This window comes from Acanthochromis polyacanthus, chromosome 5 (genome assembly GCF_021347895.1).
Source record: "Acanthochromis polyacanthus isolate Apoly-LR-REF ecotype Palm Island chromosome 5, KAUST_Apoly_ChrSc, whole genome shotgun sequence".
Classification (NCBI taxonomy): Eukaryota; Metazoa; Chordata; class Actinopteri; family Pomacentridae; genus Acanthochromis; species Acanthochromis polyacanthus.
This window is the reverse complement of record NC_067117.1, coordinates 43,155,343-43,181,610: the sequence shown is the minus strand read 5'-3', so window position 1 is coordinate 43,181,610 and position 26,268 is coordinate 43,155,343. Positions and strand designations below refer to the sequence as shown.

Below are 26,268 nucleotides of genomic sequence, written 5' to 3'. Positions count from 1 at the left end.
CACCCCCACACTCCCACTTCATCATAGGCTTCATTTATTCCGTTGTTGTGGCTTTGAGCTCTGGTGTGATGTGAGGCAGACTGAAGGATGATCTTGGCGGGGGATGACAGCATGTGGATAGGGATTAACAGCCAGCAGGTGGTCCTGTAGGTGTAACAGAACACAGACCTGGTTCTCCTGCGGAGGTCGGAGGAACACTTGGCTGGATCTGGGAATGTGCAGAATAGTTTCCACCACTGAGAGCAGAAAAATAGGAATATTTTGTCCCTGTTGTCATCCACCTACGAGTTCCAGCAAGGTCTGTATGAATTATCTGTACAGGTTTATAACTCACTCACTGAGAAGACAAAATGTAAAGTTGAACAGAATAAGATGACGTTTAGAGAATGTCTGTGGTAGTAACTGGTATGACATATTAGTGTCATATCACAAGAAACAGCAGAGTCAGAGATTTGTAATTATTCATGAAGGTATGAAGATAAATCAAACCTCTGCAGAATAATATCTTTGCTGTTTTTTTTTTACCCATTTTCACTCTCCTGCTACTCACATAACACACAACAAAACAGGAAAAGCCTTCAGAGAGCACTTCTCCTCCAGAGCTGCTCAGTCTTTGGATGATTTCTGATGGATGAAATCTTTAAACCATTCGTGGTCCTCAGTGGTGGATTCATAGTAGGATCACAATCAGCTGATGTAGTGTTCACTTGTTGCCATGGTTACAGTGACACCATGCTGCTATCTAGCAATGATACAGAAATCTTTAACTAATCCGTGGATCCAGACTATAAGCTGCATCACTGATAAAATCTAATCAGTTAGTCCTTTTGCCATTTCTGACCTTCCTTGAAAATTTTATAATTTCTTTTTGAGGAATGTTGGTGACAGACAGACAGACAGACCCCCTTGTTTTAGGGTGGGCTGCTGTATCTGAAGACCTGTGATTGAATACTTTGATTAAACAACAAGTACACATATTTTTAAAATTCTAACACATTCTAGCGTCTGATCATCATGGTTTGGAAATTGCCAGATTTTAGACCATCTCCCTACACAGCTATGAAATGATATCTCTACTGCCAGCATTTTACGGTCATCACATGATCTGAAACATCATTTCACAAAACAGTATGCAAGTATCATCATACAAATGATGGGAGATCTTGATAGATAAGAGCTTCAACATATAGGCAGTAAAATGATCCTGAAAGTAGTCCAGGGCTGTTCATTTGGAATCTTTGGCTCAACCACAGATTTATTTCTACAGCCTCTACATACATCTGTGGTATTGGGGCAGATGCTGAAATATGATGTCTCACATGTCCACTAGAAATCCCTCCACTACAAAACCTCCTGCTGCATTCTGAAAAATAGATATACAGATAGATAGACTATAGATACATACATAGATAGATATAGTAGAATAGATAGCAGAGCCTCTTGAGCTTTGAAATGTCAACTACAGCCCATTTCCTACTGCTGGTGACAAACAGATCTTAAACCATTTGCTGTCACTTTCCTGCTGTTTATAGAACTGAATGTTGTCTCAGATATCCCAGCATCGTCTTTCATTCAGACTGTTGTTTTTGTAGAGTTACATTTTGGCTAACATTCTCAGCTCTTGCTTTGGAAGCAGAACGTCTCTGTCCTCCTGTGAAGCAGCCTGATCTCCCTCTCAGAATCCGTCCACAGATCTTCTCCTTGGCTTTGTTTCTAGGCTGCTCTCTCCTGGGAGCCACACAGGGACTCAGCTGTGAATGTAGGCCAGATCCAGCACACGTCGTAGTGCCAGAATTCATACACACAACTACACAAGTGTTTATAGTGTATGTACACGATACGCTCTACTACACGCCTCCATTCTAACCATCTGTCTCTGTCTGTACTCACAGGGCTTCTGTCAGGAGAACCATCTAAGCTAATCAGGAGAGGTGAGGGGCGAGACCGGCCAATCAGAGGGAAGAGATGTTGGGGCAGGGCGGGCATGCAGCCCTGGCTCTAATGTCGTTACTGCTGCTGCTGTGGCAGGAAGCAGCACCCATCGAAGTCCCACAAGATGGTAAGTCACTGAGCATTTTCAGGACCACCTAAACTCAGAATGCACAAGAAAATAAAACTGGAACATTCATTTGGTTAAAGGCTTATCTACTCGCCCCTCCAGAAGTACTGACCAGTGAGTCCAGTTCCTTTATTTCTGCTGTAGACTGAAACATTTGGGTTTGACATCAATGAATATGAGTCCAGAGATCAGCATTTCAGCTTTTATTTCCAGGTATTTACATCTGGATCTGATACACACCTTAAAGATACAATCATTTGTAGTGGAAACACCGCGTTGTTGGGTGAGCAAAAGGACTGGAACAGAAAGCCTTAAGATAGATTAAAGTGAAAAGGGTTCACTGATCTGTGGGGAACCAAGATCTAATCATGTCATCATCATCATAATCATCCTTAGTTTAAATCCATCTGGACCTGCTACCAACTGCAGCAGTAATAAAGCAAGAAGAAATTTAATGATAGAAAGAACATAGCTCCCCTAACATGAGGAGAGGAGGAGGATAAAGCTACAGGTTAGTGTTGATCAGACCTCCAGTGAGCTGATGAGGACAGATGAAAGATGATCAGATTACATCATCACTGGGATTTGTAGATCCATTGTTTTAGAGCTCCATTTGAATCTAGCAACCTTTGGAAGTATGATACTAAATCATTGGAGAAACTCCTTCAGTTCTGTTCAGATTTTAGGTAGACTGAAGTACATGTCATTTAACTTTGAATGTTAATATCAATAAATGATCAGCTGCTACGCAAAGTTAGAGTTTGCTCCTTAGAACATGAGCTTGATATTAAGGACTTGCTTCAAACTAGTGAAGAGAATAAACGTCATTCAAAGAGTAAACTGTTTGGTTCCCTTTGAAATGAGTGAATAATGTTAAGCTGTTACAACATGATAAAAATGCACAGAAAATGCTTGAAACTAATACACTTTAAATATCAAGCCAGTATGATGCTGAAGCTGTAGCAGTGGTCACATTAAAACAGACGGATTTATGTCAGTTTTTTTCATTTCATGTCTTCTTTTGTTGTTTTGTGTCTCGTTTTTGTTGTTTTGTTTTGTCATTTTGTGTCTCATTTTGTTGTTTTGTCTTATTTTGTTGTCTCGTTTTTGTCATTTTGTGTCTTGTTTTTGTCATTTTCTCTCATTTTTGTTGTTTTGTCTTGTTTTTGTTGTTTTGTTTTTGTCATATTGTGTCTCATTTTGTCATTTTATGTCTTGTTTTTGTCATTTTTTGTCTCATTTTTGTTGTTTTGTCTTGTTTTTGTTGTCTCATTTTTGTTGTTTTGTGTCTCGTTTTTGTCATTTTGTGTCTCGTTTTTGTCATTTTGTGTCTCATTTTTGTTGTTTTGTGTCTCGTTTTTTGTCATTTTGTGTCTCGTTTTTGTCATTTTGTGTCTCGTTTTTGTCATTTTGTGTCTCATTTTTGTTGTTTTGTGTCTCGTTTTTTGTCATTTTGTGTCTCGTTTTTGTCATTTTGTCTCGTTTTTGTCGTTTTGTTTTTGTCATTTTGTATCTCATTTTTGTCATTTTATGTCTCGTTTTTGTCGTTTTGTTTTTGTCATTTTGTATCTCATTTTTGTCATTTTATGTCTCGTTTTTGTCATTTTATGTCTCGTTTTTGTCGTTTTGTTTTTGTCATTTTGTATCTCATTTTTGCCATTTTGTGTCTTGTTTTTGTTGTTTTGTGTCTCAGTAAATGGTCTTCAGTGATTCCAGCGTGCTCACCCCAGCATTTTACACACACATATTCCCAAAACACACACAAATACACACAGTGCGTTGTGTTGTCATACCTGCCCGTCCATCATAACCAGAATAAAAGCCTGACTGGATTCTATTGATAAATGGATTCCTGAGGGAAGTGTGAACAAAAGCACAGAGGACAAAGTCATGCCTTTCACACGCACACACACACGCGCACGCGCACACACACGCACGCACGCACGCACGCACGCACGCACGCACGCACGCACGCACGCACGCACGCACGCACGCACGCACACACACACACACACACACACACACACACACACACACACACACACACACACACACACACACACACACACAGCTGTCAGCTGTCCTATTTCTGTGCAACCCCATGGCGTCATTTTTTATATTTCTCTTCCTGACCTTTGAACTCAGTCCTTATGAAGCTCTATTGATCTGATCGGTGCCTCCTGCTTACCAGAGACCATTTGGATAATTCTCCTATAACCCACTGACCTCTGCTTCATCAAATTACCACACTGTGATAAACTGAGAGCCATAGTTTTTAATTTGTTTAGGAGAAATTCTATAAATGACCATGCTCTGCTTTGTTTTGAATAAAGATATCATTTAAACCTTCAATTAAATCAGATCTTTATTCAGAGCACAGAACATAGATTGATGATAGATTATTCAAAGAACAATGCTTGAAAATGGATCTGTGGTTATAAACATAGCTCCTTATACACAGTGCATGTGTTCCTCAGTGCCTCATTGAAGCATTATTTATAATGTTGTGTTTGTCGGACCCAGAAGGCAGCAGTTCTGTGCTCATTAGATTTAGTTGGTAATGATCCAGCTATCAGAGCTGAAGCCCTAAAGGCTCCACAGACACAGGAAGAGCCCCATCCCCCTCTGTTCCTTCTATCTCCTCATCTGCTTCACAGCAAACTGCACTCCTGACCTTTATTGATGGAGGTTTTCTGCACGGCCCGACATAACACACACACATCCACACATTCACACACACACTTCCTGTCACCACCTACACGGCTCATGATGGATCAGATTTTAGATCACTAAATAAGTCTTTAAGATACTGAAGAAAACAAAAATCAGACAATCATCATCAGTAGCTAACTGTGTACATGGAAGACATGTAAGCAGAACACACACATTAACACGGTAAGTATTAACATACACACACACACACACACACACACACACACACACACACACACACACACACACACACACACACACACACACACACACACACATTAGAAACACAAGGTCAAGCTCCTGAAACATGATGTCTTCAACATGTACACACGTGGACAAAATTGTTGGTACCACTCAGTTAAAGAAGGAAAAACCCACAATTCTCACTGAAATCACTTGAAACTCACAAAAGTAACAATAAATAAAAATTTATTGAAAATTAAATAATCAAAAACAGCCATCACTTTTGAATTGTTGATTAACATAATTATTTAAAAAAACAAACTAATGAAATAGGGCTGGACAAAAATGATGGTACCCATAACTTAATATTTTGTTGCACAACCTTTTGAGGCAATCACTGCAATTAAATGATTTCTGTATTTGTCAATGAGCGTTCTGCAGCTGTCAACAGGTATTTTGGCCCACTCCTCATGAGCAAACAGCTCCAGTTGTCTCAGGTTTGATGGGTGTCTTCTCCAAATGGCATGTTTCTGCTCCTTCCACATATGTTCAATGGGATTCAGATCTGGGCTCATAGAAGGCCACTTTAGAATAGTCCAACGCTTTTCTCTCAGCCATTCTTGGGTGTTTTTGGCTGTGTGTTTTGGATCGTTGTCCTGTTGGAAGACCCATGACCTGCGACTGAGACCAAGCTTTCTGACACTAGGCAGCACATTTCTCTCCAGAATGCCTTGATAGTCTTCAGATTTCATCGTACCTTGCACACTTTCAAGACACCCTGTGCCAGATGCAGCAAAGCAGCCCCAAAACATTACTGAGCCTCCTCCATGTTTCACCGTAGGGACAGTGTTCTTTTCTTCGTATGCTTGGTTTTTGAGTCTATGAACATAGAGTTGATGTGCCTTACCAAAAAGCTCCAGTTTGGTCTCATCTGTCCAAAGGACATTCTCCCAGAAGCTTTGTGGCTTGTCAACATGCATTTTTGCAAATTCCAGTCTGGCTTTTTTATGAGTTTTTTTCAGCAGTGGTGTCCTCCTTGGTCGTCTCCCATGAAGTCCACTTTGGCTCAAACAACGACGAATGGTGCGATCTGACACTGATGTACCTTGGCCTTGGAGTTCACCTTTAATTTCTTTGGAGGTTGCTCTGGGCTCTTTGGATACAATTCCAACGATCCGTCTCTTCAATTTGTCATCAATTTTCCTCTTGCGGCCACGTCCAGGGAGGTTGGCTACTGTCCCGTGGGTCTTGAACTTCTGAATAATATGAGCCACTGTTGTCACAGGAACTTCAAGCTGTTTAGAGATGGTCTTATAGCCTTTACCTTTAAGATGTTTGTCTATCATTTTTTTTCGGATGTCCTGGGACAATTCTCTCCTTCGCTTTCTGTTGTCCATGTTCAGTGTGGTACACACCTTTTCACCAAACAGCAGGGTGACTACTTGTCTCCCTTTAAATAGGCAGACTGACTGATTATGAGTTTGGAAACACCTGTGATGTCAATTAAATGACACACCTGAGTTAATCATGTCACTCTGGTCAAATAGTTTTCAATCTTTTATAGAGGTACCATCATTTTTGTCCAGGCCTGTTTCATTAGTTTGTTTTTTTAAATAATTATGTTAATCAACAATTCAAAAGTGATGGCTGTTTTTGATTATTTAATTTTCAATACATTTTTATTTATTGTTACTTTTGTGAGTTTCAAGTGATTTCAGTGAGAATTGTGGGTTTTTCCTTCTTTAACTGAGGGGTACCAACAATTTTGTCCACGTGTGTATGTGATTTAGTGTCAGTGGGAGAGAGTTCAACCTCAAGCAGTCTGGAAGGTAAATATTTCTGCTACTCCCTCTACGCCTCCCTCTCTGCCTTTCTCCCTACTTTCACACAGTATGTCACGTGTCACACACAGGGTGATAAGACACTGGACTTACTGTATGTGAACGTGAAAGGCGCCTACACCGCTGCCCCCCTCCCCCCACTGGGCCGCTCGGACCACAACCTGGTTCATCTGCTCCCCCACTACACACCCAAGGTGAGAAGAGGACCTGTGCAGAAGAGAACTGTGAAGGCATGGACAGATGAGGCCAGTGAGAGACTCAGAGACTGTTTCCAGACCACAGACTGGAGCTGCTCTACAGTCCTCATGGAGACGACATCGATGGCCTCACGCACTGCATCACAGATTACATCAACTTCTGCGTGGACAGCACTGTGCCAACTCGGACGGTACGGTGCTTCTCCAACAACCACCCCTGGGTCACCCCTGAGCTCAAAGCCCTCCTGAACCAGAAGAAACGGGCTTTCATCTCAGGGGACAGAGAGGAGCAGAAGAGAGTGCAGCGTGAGCTCCAGTGGCGGATCAGAAGGGCCAAGAAGGACTATGGGAAGAGGCTGGAGGAGAAGCTGGTCCAGAACAACGCGTGGGACGTGTGGAGAGGACTTAAGAACATTTCTGGACATGGACAGAGTACCAGAGGGACAGCTGATGGAGACCAGCGCAGGGCGGACGAGCTGAACTGTTACTTTAACAGATTTGACTCTCCCCCCACCCCCTCTGCCCCCTTTCCTGCTCCCCCCTCTTCACACATCCCCAGCCCAGCAGACCCTCCCCTTCCTGCGACACCTTCACCGGCCCCCAACTCACCCACACGAACTAGTCCCACCCCCTGGAGCCCACCTCACTCCCCCCCTCACTCTCCCCTCTCCTTCACACCGGACCAGGTGAGGAGAGAGCTGAGGCGACTGAAGCAGAGGAAATCTGCTGGACCAGACGGCATCAGTCCCAGGCTGCTGAGGACCTGCTCGGACCAGCTCTGTGAGGTCCTCTGCCACCTCTACAACCTGAGCCTCAGCCTGGAGCGGGTCCCCATCCTGTGGAAGACCTCCTGTGTGGTCCCAGTCCCTAAAACAGCTCACGCCAAGGAACTGGCCCACTACAGACCTGTCGCCCTCACCTCCCACCTCATGAAGACCATGGAGAGGCTCCTCCTCCACTATCTCTGCTCAGTGGTGAGCTCCGACCTGGACCCGCTGCAGTTTGCCTACAGGTCCAACATGGGGGTAGAAGACGCCGTCATCTACCTGCTGCAGCGAGCCCTCACTCACCTGGAGAGCGCCGGCAGCGCTGTGAGAGTCATGTTCTTTGACTTCTCCAGCGCCTTCAACACCATCAGGCCGGCGCTGCTGCGGGGGAAGCTGGTGGACGCGGGAGTGGATGGACATCTCGCTGCCTGGACCACTGACTACCTCACTGACCGTCCACAGTACGTGCGGCTGTGAGTCAGAGGTGGTAGTCTGCAGCACGGGGGCGCCCCAGGGCACCGTCCTCTCGCCCTTCCTCTTCACCATCTACACCTCGGACTTCACCTACAACACGGACAGCTGCCATCTCCAGAAGTTCTCTGATCACTCCGCCATTGTGGGCCGTGTGTCTGAGGGGAACGAGCTGGAGTATCGGTCGGTCATCATGGACTTTGTGGACTGGTGTGAGCGCAACCATCTGTGCCTCAACACCAGTAAGACAAAGGAGATGGTGGTCGACTTCAGGAGAAGGACACTCCCACATCCACCAGTGAACATCCAGGGGCAGGACATTGAAACAGTGGACAGTTTCAAGTACCTGGGTGTTCACCTCAACAATAAACTGGACTGGTCCCACAACACCGATGCTCTGTACAAGAAGGGCCAGAGTCGCCTCCACCTTCTGAGGAGGCTGAGGTCCTTCGGAGTGTGCAGACCTCTACTAAGGACTTTCTATGACACTGTGGTAGCCTCTGCTTTCCTCTACGCTGTCGTCTGCTGGGCCCCGGGCAGCACAGAGCGGGACATGAAGAGACTGAACAAGCTGACCAAGAGGGCCAGCTCTGTCCTGGGCTGCCCACTGGACTCTGTGATGGATGTGGGTGAGAGGAGGATGTTGACCAAGCTCTCATCCATCATGGACAACAGCTCCCACCCACTGCACCGGACTGTAGTGGAGCTGAGCAGCTCCTTTAGCACGAGACTCAGACACCCTCAGTGCAAGAAGGAGCGCTACCACAGGTCCTTCATCCCCACTGCCATCAGACTGTAGAACACTACTGTGTAGTTGTTATGTGCAATATTTATTATCTTGTTCTTGCACTTTCGTGACTTTTGCACTCCTCTGTTTTTTGTTTCTAAGAGCCCTGTAATGTTAAATTTCTCCTTTGTGAGATTAATAAAGTCTATCTTATCTTATCTTACTCAGTGTATTTACAAGTCAACAGCAGTAAGATAAGAATATACAAATAAATGACATTTAAATCTGTTTTTCTTATTTTTCATTATATTTTTGAAATCTTCCACAGTTAAATTTCATTGATCGCTAATAAAAGAAAAATAGAATCCTATAGAGAATCTAGTCAGAGGGACACTTCCTGTTTTATCAAAGTGCTTAAAATAGATCCCAAATACTTTCACAACTATCAGAAGCATCAGTTGTTTAAAAAAAGCATTGGGCTTTTAGTTAGTAGACCTGGAGGCCTTCTAAATGCAGGTGGACAGGTATTAATTATGGTTCTGCTTCCCTTCTGTTCTATGATAATAAACATGACAGTTTGTTCCACTCTAAAGTTCACTGACATGTTGTCTTCTTCTCCTCACTGCTCATCCTTTGCTGATGTGGATCATCTTACAGGTGAGTCTCCAGTCACTGTTTCTGTGTCATTATAGATATAGCCACTCTCATTTTGTTGTAACTAATATAGATATGTCTGCTCATAAACACTATAGCCCCTTTCTGACATGCACTCTGTCCATTAAACTGACAGCAGCTAAACGTGTCGGCTGCATGTGTGAGTTTTCATCCTGGTTACTCATCCATTAAAGTCAATCCTACGAGGTGAAGGAACTGACTCAGACTTAATGTTTCTGTTTCACTTTCAACACGGATACACACACCAGCAGCTTTACTTTCAGTTGTTTGAAGTGATTTAGGAAAAGCTTTTTCTATATTTCAGCTTCGATGTTAGTCCAAAAACATCACAGAGAAGCTTAATTCACACTTAGTCTCAGGTTATTCACAGGTGTTTTCCACTGTTTGCTCTACAATTTTGAATCTATTAGGTAACAAAATGACATGTGAATAATAATAATAATAAAACTTTGCTGCAGTTTAATATCTTGTTACAATGCAACCGTCCTCAGGCTGAGCCCAGCTTCACTGGTTAAGAATGTTAGAAACTATGATTTATCCCATATTTATATCATATTAATCTGTTTTTGCAATAGCATATTTTATACTGCTGCACACAAGCTCGGTGGTTAGCACCGTCGCCTTACAGCTAGAAGATCCCCGGTTTGTGTCCCGGTCTTCCTGGGATCTTCCTTCATGGAGTCTCCATGTTCTCCTGTACATGTGTAGCTTTTCTCCAGGTTCTCTAGCTTCCTCTCACAGTCCACAAACATTCTCTCTCTCTCTCTCTCTCTCTCTATATATATATATATATATATATATATACACACCCCTTTATCCTTTATCCTCCCTTTATCCCTTTCACCTTTAACTTTATCCTCACTAGGGTCATGGGGGGTGCTGGAGTCTATCCCAGCTGACTCGGGTGAAGGCAGGGGACACCCTGGACAGGTCACCAGTCTGTCACAGGGCTACATACACAGACACACAATCACACTCACATTCACACCTACGGACAATTTAGAGTAACCAATTAACCTCAGCATATTTTTGGACTGTGGGAGGAAGCCGGAGTACCCGGAGAAAACCCACGCATGCACAGGGAGAACATGCAAACTCCATGCAGAAAGATCCCAGGCCCAGGCCGGGATTTGAACCAGGGATCTTCTTGCTGCAAGACAAAAGTGCTAACCACTACGACACTGTGCAGCCCGTTCAGAAACATGCTGAGGTTAACTGATTGTTCTAAATTGTCTGTATGTGTGAATGTGAGTGTGATTGTTTGTCTCTATGTGTAGCGCTGTGACAGACTGTTACCTGTCCAGGTGTCTCCTGTTTTCACCCTCAGTCAGCTGGGATAGACTCCACCCCCATGACCCTGATGAGGGTTAAGTGGTGAATAGATGATGGATGGATGTTTTATAACTCACACTGACTAATCTAGACTGAATGATTGTTTAGGCACCGCAGTGGTTTGTGTGAATACAACCAGCAGGAATGTTCACAGATAAGTGAGGTTATGAATGACAGAATGCTGCCACTTTAATGGATGGAATAACCCAACAATGCTCCATGCGCCATGTCTGAAAGGGGCCTATGTGTCCTCACAGTGGTTCTCAACTGTTCTAGGATCAGGGTACCAATTTTTCAGATGCAAACACCAGATGATGAAGACCTGTTCCATTCATTTCCATTCATGTAACTGTCAGTGAATACAGATCTGTTAGCTGTGAGGAGACGATGATAACCAGCGATGACAGGACAGTAACCATTTAAACCTAAATCACTTAAATAGGGAGCAAGCACCGTCAAAAGAGTGCATGTACACGTGCATCACAGCTGCAGTACAACTACTTCAGGTTTAGTCAGACTATGAGAACCATTTTTACAATATAACATGAACAGACCTGGTAACTGTTTCATGCTGCAAATGATGTAGAGAAGAGTAGTAGCAGGCTAGCTGACTTTAGGTTGTTCTCATTAGTCTGTGCCACAAACAGCACAAAGTCTACTCAGACTGCTGTTGACCTGAGGGGTCATGGCTGGAGGTCAGAAAGTAGTCTCTTACTTTAGTAAATGTTAGGACAGTACATTAGAGAAGAGGTTTGATGAGACTCAGGTAGGCAGGTGAACATGTAGTTGAGAACCACAGAAGCAGAACATAACACTTTGATCAATATGCAGAGTTATAACAAAGCACAGTAAATACTAATATGTCTCTAAAATGATTAACAGTCACATCACAGTTTGCTTCTCCCTGTCTCTCTTTGGCTTTACATTGGACTAACAGCAAAGATCCTGCAGGACCGTAAGTGTTTCTTTTTAGCATTTCTCTGATACGTCTTCTGAGGGCATGACACAATCTGCTGGATGAAAAATGGACATACAGCTGTTGGAATTAGAGGTTTCTGGGATGTACAACGTTGTCTGATTTGAGTTTTCTTAGTAGCATGACTTCTCAGAGCTCCAGACTAACTTTTCTATTGGTAGTTCTGGTGTCACCAACTTTTCTGGTTGGTTTCACGAGTAAATAATCTGGTCATCCCACCTCCTTATTTTGGTTCATCACTGGCACAGCTATAAACCAAGCAGATTCTGTCATAATCCCAGAAGATATGTAATAAATGTATTAAAGATCCAAAGTGCATGATTTTATATCTATCTATCTATCTATCGATCTATATATGTGTATATATATATATATATATATATATATATATATATATATATATATATACATTAGGGTGCATCAGACCCCCCCATGATTTTTAAAATGTTTTTTTTTGTTATGGCGGTATAATAAAAATGTTTTACCTCATGAAAAAATAATTTAGTAAAAATTTCATGAATTTTGATTAACGTTTACCGGGTCCACATCAAGGGTGAAAAAATGGGAAAATATTGATAAACTAAAAAATGAGACAAAGGTAATTTAAACTTTCAGAAATCTATTTAATGTTTACACTTTCTTGAACAATACATATAACATTAAATAGTGCTAGTAGTTTAAACACAGCAACTTTCAGGTTTCATGATAAGCTACTAGAGTTTGTATCTGATGGCCTATGTCCGAAATAAACCAATCAAAGGTAAATACATAATCTATAAAGTCGTAACCTTCAGCTACTCGTGTTTATGCACTATTCCATGAGCTTCCTCTTGCGGAGGTTTGGTCTCTCCTTCCTGTCTGTTTCCACTACTTGTAGAACATTCTGAAAGTGTTCTTCTGACTTAGCAGCACCAGTAAAGTCCGCACTCAGCTTCACGCCTCTTTCTGCACAGTCATTAATGACGTTAATGGCATTGATCTTTGATTTTGGAGACAGATAAGATGGCAAATTCATCCACTCAGTAACTTCTTTGGTCAGGAAATGAGTGTCCAAACACAGCAGTCTAAAGATGAACCAGGAGTCGCATGAAACCAAATCTGCTAGTGTTGTAGACTGTGTGATGCCAGCTGGAAAATGTGGCTTCCCAAAACCTGTACCAAAGCGATTTCTAGGTGTGTCCTGACTGTCACCATGTTCAGATTTCACTGCCATGAGCCTCTCAGCCAAGTTGCTCACCTGATGGAGTTAAATCACTGAAGAGTGCAAGTGGTACCATTTCTGTAGTTAAATACCACAGATGACAGGATAGAGCAGTTATGGCACTCTTTGATACGGTTGGATTGATTGCCTTGTATTGGAGGGATTTCTTGTACAGACTCAAGTCATTCCAGGAGTGACCAAATCTTCACCACTGTTATCTTCATCTTGACTGCTTTCACTGTCAGTCAGCTGAACAGTTTTACTAGCCGTTTCATTTTTTTCTCAGCCTTCTCTTGGAATTCCTTTTGTTTTAGCTCTCAGGATTCTTTACGCTGGATCTGGGATGCCAGTGCCTGATCATGAACACCAAATGAGGCAATTCTGCCAGTTTTCATTGACTGAAGAAATTTGATATCTTCTTGGTTTTTCATAACTTGCTCTGCAACTCTAGTCCACAGGGGAAAAGTCTTCTGCAGATCAATTTCCATATCTTTCAGTTTCGCCAGTACACTTGGAGATGAACGGCGGTCTACTGGTATTTCTCGAATTTTAGAATTCTTCCCAACTAGTTCTACAATTTTCTCACAAGCCCTTTTTTCTGAAATCATAGGGATGTTTCCTTTCTGATAAAATGGAATTATCTTGTCCAGAACAATCTTTGCATTGTCCCTTTGTGTTCTATTGGATGCTGTGCCCTGCGCTGATCCTTCACGTTGATGGAACATGTAACTTCTTATCACCTGCTCATTGGTTGGCAGCCTGCAGCCTGTAATTTCTTTATCCATTGCTGTTATACCCGCTCCAAGACCAAATATAGCAGCAGATTCACGAGTATTCCTTACTTTTTTAACTGCTTTTGCCATTTTGTTGTACTTTGTCAGTAGACGAGTGTATGACTACATGCTGCATTAGAGCAATACTTCTAGATTAGAAACCATGTATTTCTGAGAAACTGAAAGTAAAAGTGCAGAAGAATGATATTTACTACTTAAAATTCTGGGAAAATGTAAATATTAATGCTTGGCATTGCTTGCCATAGTAATATAACCATTTATTCGAATATTGCCACTATTTCAAAATTTTATGGTCAATGTGGACCAGGTAGAATTTATCCAAATTTCAAAATATTTTATTAGTTTTTATTAGGGGTACAACATTTCTATTATATAGCCATGGCAATATTTTTACTTGGGGGGTTTGATGCACCCTAATATATATATATATATATATATATGTGTGTGTGTGTGTGTGTGTGTATGTATATACCGGGCTTTGCAAAAGTTCTGTTACACTCGGTTTCATGATCTTTAGAGACGTTTACATGTCGGAATGAAAAATTCCATTAAACAAACTGAAAGTTCTATCTTATAGGCAGGTGTCATTAATACAAATTTGTTCTCCGGTGAAGTTGTATCAAGATGGAAGTCAAAAGAGTTGAGATATCTGCTCTCCTTCGTGCTGGCCACAGCAAGTCTGACAGAGCCAAACAGCTGAACGTCAGCCGGATGACCGTCCACAGAGTCGCGGAGAGGCTCAAAAATGGTGAAGATCTTTCAGGTCTTCACTATGGTTAAAGGTTCCGGTTAGGATCAGCTCAATCATTGGATCAGAAGGTTAGGGGTCGGTGTGGTGTAATGACCTTAGAAAGGATGTAAGTCAGTGTCCTCAGAAGTGATGAAAGCATAACTGTGTGCACGTGTTCATGCATCGTGTGACCTTACTTCTCTAACCTTCTCTTTGTCTCTGTGCTTCTCCTACAGTAAAACAGCCCCCCACAATCATCAGAGAGTCAGCGAAGGATTACATTGTGGACCCCAGAGATAACATCATCATCGAGTGTGAGGCCAAGGGCAACCCGGATCCAACGTAAGCACAGCACACTCACATGCACACGGAGCTCTCACAGCACACTCACATGCACACGGAGCTCTCACAGCACACTCACATGCACACGGAGCTCTCACAGCACACTCACATGCACACGGAGCTCTCACAGCACACTCACATGCACACGGAGCTCTCACAGCACACTCACATGCACACGGAGCTCTCACAGCACACTCACATGCACACGGAGCTCTCACAGCACACTCACATGCACACGGAGCTCTCACACGCACACTCACATGCACACGGAGCTCTCACATGCACACTCACATGCACACGGAGCTCTCACACGCACACTCACATGCACACGGAGCTCTCACACGGAGCTCTCACAGCACACTCACACGCACACGGAGCTCTCACACGCACACTCACATGCACACGGAGCTCTCATAGCACACTCACATGCACACGGAGCTCTCACAGCACACTCACACGCACACGGAGCTCTCACACGCACACTCACATGCACACGGAGCTCTCATAGCACACTCACATGCACACGGAACTCTCACACGGAGCTCTCACAGCACACTCACACGCACACGGAGCTCTCACACGCACACTCACATGCACACGGAGCTCTCATAGCACACTCACATGCACACGGAACTCTCACAGCACACTCACACGCACACGGAGCTCTCACACGGAGCTCTCACAGCACACTCACACGCACACGGAGCTCTCACAGCACACTCACACGCACACGGAACTCTCACACGGAGCTCTCACAGCACACTCACACGCACACGGAGCTCTCACACGCACACTCACATGCACACGGAACTCTCACAGCACACTCACACGCACACGGAACTCTCACACGGAGCTCTCACAGCACACTCACACGCACACGGAGCTCTCACACGCACACTCACATGCACACGGAGCTCTCATAGCACACTCACATGCACACGGAGCTCTCACAGCACACTCACACGCACACGGAGCTCTCACAGCACACTCACACGCACACGGAGCTCTCACACGCACACTCACATGCACACGGAGCTCTCATAGCACACTCACATGCACACGGAACTCTCACACGGAGCTCTCACAGCACACTCACACGCACACGGAGCTCTCACACGCACACTCACATGCACACGGAGCTCTCACATGCACACTCACACGCACACGGAGCTCTCACACGCACACTCACATGCACACGGAGCTCTCACAGCACACTCACATGCACACGGAACTCTCACACGGAGCTCTCACACGCACATTCACATGCACACGGAGCTCTCACACGCACACTCACATGCACACGGAGCTCTCACAGCACACTCACACGCACACGGAGCTCTCACAGCACACTCACATGCACACGGAACTCTCACACGGAGCTCTCACACGCACATTCACATGCACACGGAGCTCTCACACGCACACTCACATGCACACGGAGCTCTCACAGCACACTCACATGCACACGGAGCTCTCACAGCACACTCACATGCACACGGAGCTCTCACAGCACACTCACACGCACACGGAGCTCTCACACGCACACTCACATGCACACGGAGCTCTCACACGCACACTCACATGCACACGGAACTCTCACACGGAGCTCTCACACGCACACTCACATGCACACGGAGCTCTCACACGCACATTCACATGCACACGGAGCTCTCACAGCACACTCACACGCACACGGAGCTCTCACACGCACACTCACATGCACACGGAGCTCTCACAGCACACTCACACGCACACGGAGCTCTCACACGCACACTCACATGCACACGGAGCTCTCACACGCACACTCACATGCACACGGAACTCTCACACGGAGCTCTCACACGCACACTCACATGCACACGGAGCTCTCACACGCACATTCACATGCACACGGAGCTCTCACAGCACACTCACACGCACACGGAGCTCTCACACGCACACTCACATGCACACGGAGCTCTCACACGCACACTCACATGCACACGGAACTCTCACACGGAGCTCTCACACGCACATTCACATGCACACGGAGCTCTCACACGCACACTCACATGCACACGGAGCTCTCACATGCACACTCACATGCACACGGAGCTCTCACACGCACATTCACATGCACACGGAGCTCTCACAGCACACTCACACGCACACGGAGCTCTCACACGCACACTCACATGCACACGGAGCTCTCACACGCACACTCACATGCACACGGAACTCTCACACGGAGCTCTCACACGCACATTCACATGCACACGGAGCTCTCACACGCACACTCACATGCACACGGAGCTCTCACACGCACACTCACATGCACACGGAGCTCTCACACGCACACTCACATGCACACGGAGCTCTCACACGCACACTCACATGCACACGGAGCTCTCACACGCACACTCACACGCACACGGAGCTCTCACACGCACACTCACACGCACACGGAGCTCTCACACGCACACTCACACGAACACGGAGCTCTCACAGCACACTCACATGCACACGGAACTCTCACACGGAGCTCTCACAGCACACTCACATGCACACGGAACTCTCACACGGAGCTCTCACAGCACACTCACATGCACACGGAACTCTCACACGGAGCTCTCACAGCACACTCACATGCACACGGAACTCTCACATGCACACTCACACGCACACGGAGCTCTCACACGCACACTCACATGCACACGGAGCTCTCACATGCACACTCACACGCACACGGAGCTCTCACACGCACACTCACATGCACACGGAGCTCTCACACGCACACTCACATGCACACGGAGCTCTCACATGCACACTCACACGCACACGGAGCTCTCACACGCACACTCACATGCACACGGAACTCTCACACGGAGCTCTCACAGCACACTCACATGCACACGGAACTCTCACAGCACACTCACACGCACACGGAGCTCTCACAGCACACTCACATGCACACGGAACTCTCACACGGAGCTCTCACAGCACACTCACACGCACACGGAGCTCTCACACGCACACTCACATGCACACGGAGCTCTCACACGCACACTCACATGCACACGGAACTCTCACACGGAGCTCTCACACGCACATTCACATGCACACGGAGCTCTCACACGCACACTCACATGCACACGGAGCTCTCACATGCACACTCACATGCACACGGAGCTCTCACATGCACACTCACATGCACACGGAGCTCTCACACGCACACTCACATGCACACGGAGCTCTCACACGGAGCTCTCACACGCACATTCACATGCACACGGAGCTCTCACACGCACACTCACATGCACACGGAGCTCTCACACACACACTCACATGCACACGGAGCTCTTTCTATTGCAGACACAACGAGACACTGGGCCCAAAATATAACTGTTTTTTCCAATTTAAAGTTTCTGAGTTCTAGATTTGAAGACTTGTTTCATTTACTGGCATTGCCGTTTTGTTTGGTATTTAACAAAGGACTGCCCTCAAAATGATCTCTTAGGTAGAACACAGACCACACTGTGGACAGTTTATATCAGAACTACTATTATAGAGGAATATGCTGCTGTAAAACCTGCTGTTCTGTGGATTATCTGGATCACTACAACATAAACAAGCTGCACAGTTAAAAACCACCAGTAGTATTTGGATTCTTTACTTACTATTAATATTGATATTAGCTAACTTTGGACCTTTAAATGGCTGATCCACTCAACAAAAACAAAATACCTGTGAGTTATATTGAAGCTCTAATGAGGCGAAGCTCCAGGACTCTCCCCTCCAGTAATGCTTCTCTGAAGTTACTCTCCTTTAAGCATTTGTAGTGCAGTAGTTAGTAGGGATGTCCCGATCAGGTTTTTTTGCCACCGAGTCCGAGTCCGAGTCCGAGTCCTATCATTTTGAGTATCTGCCGATTCCGAGTCCCGATCCGATTCTTTTCTAATATAGTAAAATATGTATATTATCTATTAAGGTCAGCTCAACTCAAAGGCATGTAAACAATAGGGAACAAAGTTAACAAAGAGCCACTTTATAATACTGTAAGGCCAGTAGTAATGTGCTCTTATGAATGGCACATATTTGTCTAGAGTTTCACTGAAGGACATGTATGTTTTTCTTGATGAAAACCAACATTTCCACCTTGTTAGGTTTGAGCCTATTCCTGTTTTCATCTACATACATCTCATTTAAAAAGGAAATTAAATAAAAAATAAACATATATATCCAACCGAGTCCAAATCGGGAGGTCACTTCCGATCCCGATCGAGTCTGTAATCACATGATCGGGCCCGATATCCGATCATGTGATCGGATCGGGACATCCCTAGTAGTTAGTTCTCCAAAAGGCTTTAAGTCAACATCCAAGTAGCAGTTACCACCGTCTAGGTGGTAGAAAGAGCAAACATCTCCACCAGAGCTCTGACAGTCAGTACATACTGTGCTGTATTACATGCTGTGTTTTAACCCTCACATGTCCAACTCAACATCACTATGCTTTGTTCACATCACACTCCTGTACTATGTGGTAAACAGGTTGTCTGCAGTGTAGCATTCTGTTTGAAGGGTAGTATTCACAATGTTTACTGATGAAGACAGCTGGAATCTCCATCAGTTAGTGAGAGGACGAGCAGCTGCTATCTTGAGTTGTATGATGACTATATCCTACTGTGAACAGAAGAACATTTCACATCACTGCCTCCTCCTTCACATGGAATGAACATTTCATAAGCAATGACTTTTACAAACATGACAAATCTCCTCCAAGAGACATTTTACCAGTGTTTTCACTGGCTGGATTGTACTAGTGATGACAGTAGAGTCCATGGTGTTAACAATGTAGACTCATGCAGCGCGCAACAAGAAACGCCCTGCAGATAATTCAGAAAATGCTCTGAGGAACTCACACTAAGTCTGATGAGAAGGCTGAGTCTCTATACCAATCATGTGCAGCAAGAGGGTGATCAGAAAAGAGTCCAGAGTGTCCAATGGAGAGCTGAAAGCAATCTCTCTTCCCCCCCCCCCACTGTAGCAGTCATTGTCTTTATGTCCCTTCTGTGTCCTCAGTGTGTCCCTGTCCTCACGCCTCTCACTTTACACCACATCTGTCTGTCTGTCTGTATCTGTCTGTCTGTATCTGTCTGTATCTGTCTGTCTGTATCTGTCTGTCTGTCTGTCTGTGTCTGTCTGTCTGTCTCTCTGTCTGTCTGTCTGTCTGTATCTGTCTGTCTGTCTCTCTCTCTGTCTCTCTGTCTGTATCTGTCTGTCTGTCTGTCTCTCTGTCTGTCTCTCTGTCTGTATCTGTCTGTCTGTCTGTCTGTGTCTGTCTGTCTGTCTCTCTGTCTGTATCTGTCTGTCTGTCTGTCTCTCTGTCTGTCTCTCTGTCTGTATCTGTCTGTCTGTCTGTCTGTCTGTATCTGTATGTCTGTCTGTCTGTCTGTCTGTATCTGTCTGTCTGTCTGTCTGTCTGTATCTGTCTGTCTGTCTGTATCTGTCTGTCTGTGTCTGTCTGTCTGTCTGTCTGTCTGTCTGTCTGTCTGTATCTGTCTGTCTGTATCTGTCTGTCTGTGTCTGTCTGTCTGTCTGTCCTCTACCAACCCCGTGACCTCAGTGTGACCTCCGTCTTCCTGACCAGTGGCCTGTCATGTTTTTTCCTCCTCCTCTATGTCCTTCATCCCTCCATCACTCTGTCTGGCTGTCTGCTGCAGCTGCTCTAAACCCAATCATCTTCCTCTGTCCTCCCTCAAACCCTGTTTATGGCTGCTGTCTGGAAAACAATCAGCTCATAGAAACCTGTATATCCTGTGCTCTGTTTTTTCTCCTCTCTTTAATTTTTACGGGCACGGATATCTTTCAGTAGAGCTCTCATGTCTGTAAAAGATTCTACTCTTTAAGCCATACCTGTGGTTTTGTTTCTGAATGAAACTGGAATTGAAAGTTTTGAGAATATTGGGATCATACAGTCAGACAGCTCTGCTAGTTTTTGTTAGTGGATGATTCAATTTAATCAGAGTGGTCATCTCTCTGCAGGCAGATGTTCTTCAAAACTATTCCACCATCTCTATTGTCAGAGAACTCCTTCCCTCAGCCCCGCCCACAATGACTGTAATTGGTTTTAAGAAATACAAAGAAGCCAGAGTGTTTTTCCCTCTTAAACAGCATTAAAACAGCTTTAAATCAGCAATAACGTGTGCTGCAGTCGGACCTGTTCTGCAGAATGAGCTGCTGTCTCTACTCTGCTTTCCCTATTCTAGTAGATGTATTTACACACACAAAGGAATGTTACAACCTAGTCATATCTACACACAGACACCTCTGTCACTTAGAAGCAAGTCTGTACACACACACACACACACACACACACCCACACACACACACACACATGGTGACACACACAGATACCATGGCCTCCTGTGGTTACATCACTGGGGATATGACCAGCTCAGGACAGTGGTACATTGTTTATTTGGAGACAGACTGGCCTTACATAAGACCCACACACACACACACACACACACACACACACACACACACACACACACACACACACACACACACACACACACACACACACACACACACACACACACACACACACACACACACAGTTTTTCTATCATTGTGGGGACATACCATTGACTCCCATTCATATCTAACCCTTACCCTAACCCTAACCTTAACCATAACCAAAACAATGCCTAACCCTGAAGAAACGTTTTTGCACTTTTACTTTTTTCAGTAACAACTACATGGCCAAGAAAACAGTGTTTCCTCTCATGGGGACTCAACCGAGGTTCCCACAATTGACATTTCTTTTGGTTTTCCTATGGTTGTGGGGACATTAGGTCCCTATAATTACCCGCACACACACACACACACACACACACACGCACACGCGCACGCGCACGCACACGCGCACACACGCACACATGCACACATGCACCCAAACCTACAGGACCTCACAATAAGACTCTCACAACCACCCTGTCATGCACACACACTGGTTCTCCTCTTCCCAGGACAGGCTTTGTGCTCTAATAATGCACTCGGTTGACTATTCATGCTCATGAAACATTCACTGATACTATTCACTTCAGTCTGTCACTACGCAGCACACACCCTAACACACACACGGCCGTCGGCTCCAGTACCTCACCAGCGGCCTGTTGTTGTAGCTCTGCACTGTAGCGCACCTCTAACAGGCCCAGACTGACTGTAAATGACAGCATCTTCTGTAAATCCACACTCCTCACTAAAAATAGTCAGCTTAAGTAAGCATATTTAGTGTTGCACATTAATCAGGCAGCCCTCTGGAAGCAACACATGGAGCAGGATTAAGCTTCAGTAATATCACATCCACATGCAGAGCACGATGATTTTTGTGCTGCTGTCATGTGACCCAGCTGAGTGGCAGGCAAAGAACGTCCACATGTTTTGATTGTTGAATCTATATTTAATGTGATTATTGTGCTGTTTGGGCTTCATGGACGTTTGGGTGAATCTCTGTTGCACCAGTTTTAGGTGTCTCTTGTCAAAATGTGAATTACAAAGGAGAGCAGCAGCAGCAGGATGCAGAACTAGTTTTTAAAGCTCATTATGATCTGTTTAACTGCTGCTTAGGTTTTCATGGCGAAGGAACGGGAAATTTTTCAACATTGGGAAAGATCCCAGGGTGAATATGCGGAAACGTTCAGGAACTCTGGAGATCGGCTTCCGCAGCGGAGGACGGCCAGAGGACTACGAAGGAGAATACCAGTGCTTTGCCAACAATGACCTGGGAGTGGCGCTGTCCAACAAAATCCTGCTCCGGGTCTCCAGTAAGAACCACGAGAACACATTGATTGCTAATAATGCTTATTTATGTACTATATCTGGACGTAATTCACACATTGAAACATAATCACAAGCTATAAAGAAAGTTAAGGTTATGTTAGAAAACAGAAAACTGAACAGTCAGGAGCTTATTTGTATGCTTGTTCCAGAGATAGAGCTTTAAATATTTCACATTTTGCCAACATTGACGGTCATTTGTAGAGAACAGTAAAGACTCAAAGATCAGCTGTAAATTTCCTTTTTCTCATTTCTTACCTCCGTCTTCCTCCAGAGGCTCCTCTGTGGCCTAAGGAGGTGCTGGAGCCGGTGTCGGTGACTGAAGGCTCCCCGCTGGTCCTACCCTGTAACCCCCACCAGGCCTGCCTCCACCGTTCACCTTCTGGATGGACAGCAGTGAGCACTCCTTCACACCAACATGTCTCTTTCTTTCTCTAAATGTAGAGCGTTTCATGCCCTTTTTCTCTTCTCACTGCCATCGCTGTGTGTGCCACTAAAAATAACAACATCAACCCTCATCTGCTGCTGTTTTATCATCTGAAGATAAAGCTAGTGAGCAGCCCACAACTGATTTACATCAAGAGAGAAATAGAAATCAATTATGAAACTCTTGGCAATCCATATTCCCTAAACAAGAATTATTTAAATGAATTTCTCCTCTTCAATCTGAGTGTAGATCAGGAGAATGGATGCATTACTCTCAGAGTTGAAGCATTAACTGGTGTTGAGTTTCTCTAACCACCACAAATGAAGTCAGTCCCTGAAGAAACTGTCTGGGCTCTGGAAGGTTATTTGCTTTCCGTCCTCTGACTCTGTAAAGAGCCAGAGATCTCTCAGGTAATCTGGAGACCAGCCTCATTTGTCTTGTCTCCAGTGACCTCTAAGCAGAATGCTTTAATTAGTCTTTTCTTCTTGTCAGCAGTTTGAGTGTTTTCAGGCATCCTTTCCTCTCCTTCTTGTTTGCTCTGGTTTTTCGTTCTGTAGAGGAGATTACACTAGAGGATAGCTCAGCCTGTGTGTCTCTGTGTCATCCATAGGAAGAGCAGACTTCATGTCCATCCAGGAGACAGTTTACAGCCAAGCAGAGACCAAAAGCATCACACACAAACAGCATAACAAATCATACCACTGATGAAAACTCTATTTTCGTTCAGTATTTGGTATCACAGACTTAATGGAGTGAACATTTCATCAACCTTCCTCTGCCCCATCCTGTCATGTCGTCCAGACGTTGGGGTGTAACAGTGATGCATGACTAGGACTGCTGGCCAGCTGCTAATTGGTCCTGAGGCCTCGTCTTGACGGCCAGACGGCTCACGTCCAGAGTGTGATGATGGCGTCTGTGCCGTGGAAGTTAACGTTTGCCTAAAGCAACTTCATGACGACACATCAGCAGAGTCAACTTGAACTGACATCAGACTGCACTGTGTGTGGGAATAGATGCATTTTGAAACCAGCGGTTAACCTTAAAGGGACTTTGCCTCTAAATTAGTATGTTATATTTTTGGTTGGTGGTATCACGATTTCTGGAAAAACAGGAGAACATGGTTTGCTAAAGTGAAGATGCAACATACAGCTGATGATGTGCAGCTTGAATCACAGCTAAATAATCTTTGTATCATACATCTGAAGTGTAGGTGTTAGTTGATACGCAGCGACCTGCTTAACTACAGGGTTCCTGAAGCAAATTACCACTGTGATCCATGAAACTGAGACCAACAGTTGATGGATTGCAAAAGATGAAGACAGTATAGAAGCTATGATAACCAAAGTTTTTGTCTGTAGGATCACTCAGTCTCTGAAAATGCTGGATCTTATATTTTCTGCCATCCAGCGCATGTCGTGGTTAGCCTGTGGCTGCATGGTCAGCTGCAGGTATCCAGTCAAACCTCCAGCCCAGCAAAAAAGTGAACGGATAACAGGAAGATTGACTCCTATAAGATGTGAAACCAAAGAAAGAGTTTGTCATAACAGCAAATCAAGGAAAGTGTGCTTCTGTCCACTTCCACTATATGTGGAAAACATCTGCTTCCACAGCAGTGGTCAGGGTCATCATTCTTAACTGTTGGAAATGTACAAAACTCTACTCTGAATCATCTCATAACTTACAAACCTACAAACTACTTCAGCTGTGACATCACAAAGGCTTTATATTAAAGGCCAACCATGTCTGAGTATCTTGTTCTTAATGTCGTGGTGTTATCTGTGAATAGTTAGTTCAGAGTTCTGTATTTGCACTAACATTTAGTAATTGTCTTTACAAGTGGAAAAAGTAAATGGTTCTAAATCATGAATAGAAGTTCAGTCAAGGTTGCCATTACAGGTAAAAGTTCACAGTTTTTTTAACTTAATGCTTTTAGAAACTCAGTTCTCTGTAACTGCAGGATGCTAGGATGGTGTTTCCAGAAGCGTCTGAGTAAATCTCATGTCTTGATCCAGGTTTGGTTCCTGTCTCTTTCTCTTTAGTCATTTCTCTCTCTTTCTGTCCTCCAGGTATGAGTCCCATCCCTCAGGATAAGAGAGTGTCCATGGGGCTGAATGGAGACCTGTACTTCTCCAATGTTTTAGCCCAAGACGCTCACACAGACTACAGCTGCAACGCTCGCTTCCTCTTCACACACACCATCCAGCAGAAGAACCCCTTCACACTCAAAGTTCAGACCAGTAAGTACATACCACACACACACACACACACACACACACACACACACACACACACACACACACACACACACACACACACACACACACACACTGAGGAACTTTAGTGATTACCTGTAAGCTGTTGTTTGAACTGCTGTTGTTCTGTTCTCTTCAGTGTGACACAGCTCCATCTAGAGGTGGTGACAGGACATGACAGGCAGTGAATTAAACCTGTATAATGATATTCCTCAGGTGGCTGCTGAAATGCTAGATCGATTGATATAATGGTGGATATTTTCTTTCAGCTTTGTCTGGTGTGGTTTCTGACTGTCTGAGTGTGTGTTGGTGTGAGTTTGTGTGTAGACTGATGAACCAATGTGTGCTGTTGTTTCCAGCGGAGCCGTTTAATGACACATCTTACAATGCCACTGACCCCTACGGTGGTGAGTTTCTTCAGTCAGGACACCTCTACCTCCTGTCCACCTCTTTAATTCTGTCCCACAGTAACATCGTTGACATGCTAATCTGCTAGCTCACTGAAGCTAACCCGCTAACTGCTCTTAAAGGCATAACTCTTTGTTTTATGCTATTCTGACAACTTACGTAACATAAAATGAGACTGTTTACCTCGAATGGGAAGTGAAGGTGGGGATACAGCTGACTCTAAGGGAAGGGTTGGTTCGTGTTGGATGTGGAAGGAATGAGAAGGTGCAGTGACCTTGTTGGACGTTTCCAGTGGAAGGACAAACCATGAACTGGCATCAGGGGTGTTGGGGGATGTGCTGGAACACGTGTGA

The 26,268-nt window shown here is 44.7% G+C and overlaps 1 protein-coding gene across 1 annotated transcript in view; it reads left to right on the top strand.

Annotated features, from left to right (window-relative positions):
• nfasca (neurofascin homolog (chicken) a) overlaps positions 1-26,268 on the top strand; it is a 114,143-nt gene that overhangs the window by 34,470 nt on the left and 53,405 nt on the right. Inside the window, 8 exon segments of the mRNA XM_022210803.2 lie at positions 1,893-2,059; positions 11,902-11,919; positions 14,902-15,007; positions 22,619-22,815; positions 23,103-23,174; positions 23,177-23,224; positions 25,322-25,492; positions 25,867-25,914. Of these exon segments, the coding sequence (XP_022066495.2) occupies positions 1,966-2,059; positions 11,902-11,919; positions 14,902-15,007; positions 22,619-22,815; positions 23,103-23,174; positions 23,177-23,224; positions 25,322-25,492; positions 25,867-25,914 (754 nt within the window). The 5' untranslated portion in view covers positions 1,893-1,965.